The sequence below is a fragment of the Lactuca saligna genome, chromosome 8 (assembly GCF_052625555.1).
Source record: "Lactuca saligna cultivar CGN05327 chromosome 8, ASM5262555v1, whole genome shotgun sequence".
Classification (NCBI taxonomy): Eukaryota; Viridiplantae; Streptophyta; class Magnoliopsida; order Asterales; family Asteraceae; genus Lactuca; species Lactuca saligna.
The window spans coordinates 108,452,265-108,456,051 of record NC_136424.1 but is presented as its reverse complement, the minus strand read 5'-3'; the positions used below and the strand labels follow the sequence as shown (position 1 = coordinate 108,456,051).

General features: G+C 35.9%; 1 protein-coding gene across 1 annotated transcript; it reads left to right on the top strand.

Moving 5' to 3' along the window:
* The first annotated feature begins 1,545 nt into the window (after nucleotides 1-1,545).
* Nucleotides 1,546-3,556, top strand: LOC145009993 (uncharacterized). The gene is made up of 5 exons (XM_078968597.1): nucleotides 1,546-2,046; nucleotides 2,121-2,529; nucleotides 2,645-3,126; nucleotides 3,203-3,313; nucleotides 3,425-3,556. The coding sequence occupies exons 1-5, from the start codon at nucleotides 1,546-1,548 to the stop codon at nucleotides 3,554-3,556; spliced, it is 1,635 nt and encodes a 544-aa protein (XP_078824723.1).
* Nucleotides 3,557-3,787: the final 231 nt, after the last annotated feature.

Here is a 3,787-nt window from a genome sequence, read left to right as displayed (position 1 = left end):
TTGGTATATGTAAGGCATAAGATTATATAGTATCTATCTATTGAATTCACTAAGCGTTATCGCTTATTCCTCTCAATATTTAACAATTGCAGGTGATGAGTATTCCAATATAGCTTTATACTGCTGAAAGATTTAGAGAATAGTTAATAGTATTTCTCTGTATTTTTAATGTTCATGTATGTATATGAATAGTAGATTCCTGGGTAGACATGAAATTGTAACAAAACTTAGTCGGTTTGTATCCAATCCTTTTTAATCACTTTATCAATATAAAATATTGTTTTATAAATATGCATGTAGCATGTTTTGAGGAAGTAACTTAAGAAATCTTTTGAAATAGTATGAAACTTTGGGTCTTTCATAAATATGAAAGTCGGGGTCTTTCACAACTGGTGATATTGCTTACGTGGAATAAGTTTACATTATATATGTCATTTATTTTATCCATGTAGGATTTAGAGGTCAAAATAAACACATTTATTTAGCCAGAACACTCCTTCTTCGTTCTTTCTTTTTCTCATCTTACAATGAATACGAAGCACTAAACCTAGGGTTCAAAGTCGTTTTCTCCAATCGAAGTCAATGAGCAGTCAACCAACCCACAATGTCTAGCTCGACGCCAAACCCTGATGGACTCCACCCTATAGTGGAGCTAAACTTCAAAGGTGTTTTCTTAGAAATCCTTACTCATATAACCATGGTATCAATTTCACTTTCAATGATCACGATTTTTCTGGAATGACTTACGGTGAATGTATCACCTTTCTCGAACAGTTCATGCAAGAAAGTATAAAGAAGTTATACTATTGTAAACCAGGTAAGCTCTTAATATCTGGGATAACTGCTATCGCTAATGATGAAGACTATGGTGGTTTCATTTTTCAACATATAGGATAGATGGTAAAATTTGTATGTATGTGGACCATGATGGTCAAGTAATAGAAGATTGGTTTGGTTTTGAAATAGAAGAGGAGGGTGGAGATGATTCTTACGTTGATGGTGGTGAGAATGAGGATGAAATTGATTACCTAACAAATGTGGATGTGGACTTTAATGAGGACATAATCACTATGAATAGGACAAAGGGTGATGAATTTCTAAATAGATTATGTGGCGAAGAGGAAGTGGGGAATGATAACAACATAGATGATGATGATGATGATGATGGGCATGAAGAGGATGCCAATGTAACTCAACAACTTTCCATTTTTAATGAGTTAGTTCCATTGAAAAAGCATATCCCAATACTTGGTATGAGGTTCAAAGACCCATCTCAATTAAAAATCAATGTTATGCAACTATGCTGTTGCGAATGGGTACCAACTTTGCTTTGAGAAAAATGATAGGAAAAGATTGTTGGTTAAGTGTTGCAAGGGTGAGTGCACATTCAGGTTGTGGGCATCTTGGATGAGTGATGAATCAAGCTTCCAAATTAAGTCTTTAAAGGCAGTTCACAAATGTGCAAGGAACTACAAGTTAGGGTCCATGGTCACTTATGCTTGGATAAGGAGTCATTATACAAGAGAGTTCTTACTTAGACAAAATATGAGTGTTAGAAAGCTAAGAGCAGCTGTATCACAGAATTTTGGTATTCTTGTTAGTGTTGGTCAATGCAAGAGAGCTAGGAAATACGCACTCCAACTAATAGATGGTACCCTAGTTGAACATTATGCAAAGTTATGGTCGTATGCAGAAGAGATTAGGAGATTAAATCCAGGTAGCATTGTGAAGCTTGATGTAAATCATATGCCACATGGGAAGAACTACTTTAGTAAGTTCTATGTTTGCTTTGATGCATTGAAGAAGGGGTGGAAGGAGGGATGCAGGAAGATAATAGGTTTAGATGGTTGTTTCCTTAAAGGGATCTACAAAGGGGAGTTATTATGTGATGTTGGAAGGGATGCAAACAATAGGATTTATCCTATTTCATGCGCAGTAGTATGTGTGGAGAATAAGGAAAATTGGAGGTGGTTTTTGGATTTACTCATTGATGACTTGGGACTTAACTTGGGCTATGGATACAATGTAATATCGGATCAACACAAGGTAATTTAATTGCTTGTAATTAATTTTCATATCTATTTTCATCTTTATTCACTATATTTGGAATTTGTTAACAGGGTTTGATTGAGGTTGTGAAAGAACTCCTTCCATATGTAGAGCATAGGCAGTGTGCCAAGCATATTAGCCAAAACCTTAGGAAAAGGTATAGTGGTGCCCAATATGAAAGCATATTATGGAAGGCATGTAAAGCAACAACAGAGGTAGATTTTAAGGTTGTCATGAAAGATCTTGAAGTGCTAGACCCAAGTGCTCGTCAGTATCTGATGGACAAAGTCCCCAAAACATGGTCAAGGGCCTACTTCCAACCAAGAAGATGGTGTGATGTTGTGGAGAATGGAATGTCAGAAAGTTTTAATGTTGTGATTGTTGATGCTAGGAAGAAACCAATTATCACCATGCTAGAGGAGTTGAGGATGTATATGATGGAGAGGGTGTTCAAGAAGAAATGCAAGGGTCAAGGATGGGGCAACCAAATTTTTTTCAACAATTAGAGAAATAGTGAACGATATTAAGAAGGGTCTAAGACATTAGCAAGTCTTACCTAGTGGACTAAATTAGTTTGAAGTAAGACGAACTACAGATGCTTATGAAGTGGATGTTGAAGAAGGAACTTGCTCATCTAGGTTTTGGCAGCTTAATGGAATCGGTTGTGTCCATTCAGTTGCAGCTATTAGTTTTATGAATAGGGATGTAGAGTCATATGTGGACAAAATGTTTAGTAGCATCACTTACATGAAGGCATACAAGTTTAGGTTAACACCTATGAATGAAAGTAATTTGTGGCCTGCAATTGATTACACACCACCTTTACCTCTTGTTCGTAGAACTATGCCTGGGAGACCTGCAACGAAAAGGAAAAGGGATGCAACAGAAACCCCAAACCATTCAAGTAAAAAATCAAAGAAAACTACCCAAATGCAAAACAAAGGTAAGGAGCAGGTGAAGGTATCCAAGGCTGGGAAAAAACAAAAATGTAGCCTTTGTAAGGTTGAAGGACATAACAAAAGAGCTTGTACTTTAACAAGACCTCCTAAAACCAAAGCTAGTAGAAAAACAAAACAAGTAAATAAGTATTTAAATGGTTAATCTTTACAATTTATTTTTAAATTTTTAATAATGTTTCATATTGGTCAATCAGGGTATAGCTGAAGCACTCAATGAGGATGATGAAGGTAATCAAGCTAATGCAATGAATGAAGGTGATGAAGTGAATGAGGGTGATCAAGCAGCAAATGATGATGGAGGAGAAGTAAATGATGGTTAAGAAGCAGTCAATGAGGTGCATGTGCAACAAGACTATGATGAGGTGGAACTCACTCCTTTGGAGTTTGATGCATCAGCAAATGGAGAACCTATTCAGGTTCATGTGCAAGAACAGGAGGCTATAGAAACACCACTTGCAACCCTGTTAAAGAAATTCAGGAGGAAGAAATCTGAAAGGATTATCAAGTTGAAGCTGGGCAAGAAAGTTGGTGGTGTAGATGCACCTTAGAATTCATAAGCTAAACCTGTTACTCTAGAATAACTTTAAGTGTTGGTTTATGTGATATGAACATGGTATGTAGTGTGAAATGATGTGTTTTGGTGTGTTGTTGTTTTTATAAAACTACTATTAACTGTGATAGTTTGTATGAAACTATGTTGGTTTATGTGATGTGTATTTTGTGTTACTTAAGTTGATTGTTATTTTGAGCTTTTTGTTGTGTTAATTTGAAGTTACATT

Coding starts and splice junctions, on each gene's coding strand:
- LOC145009993 (XM_078968597.1), top strand. CDS start 1,546: ATGAGTGTTAGAAAGCTAAGAGCAGCTGTATCACAGAATTTTGGTATT. Junction 2,530..2,644: donor ATGCAAGGGTCAAGGATGGG/GCAACCAAATTT, acceptor GACGAACTACAG/ATGCTTATGAAGTGGATGTT. Junction 3,127..3,202: donor CTAGTAGAAAAACAAAACAA/GTAAATAAGTAT, acceptor TTGGTCAATCAG/GGTATAGCTGAAGCACTCAA.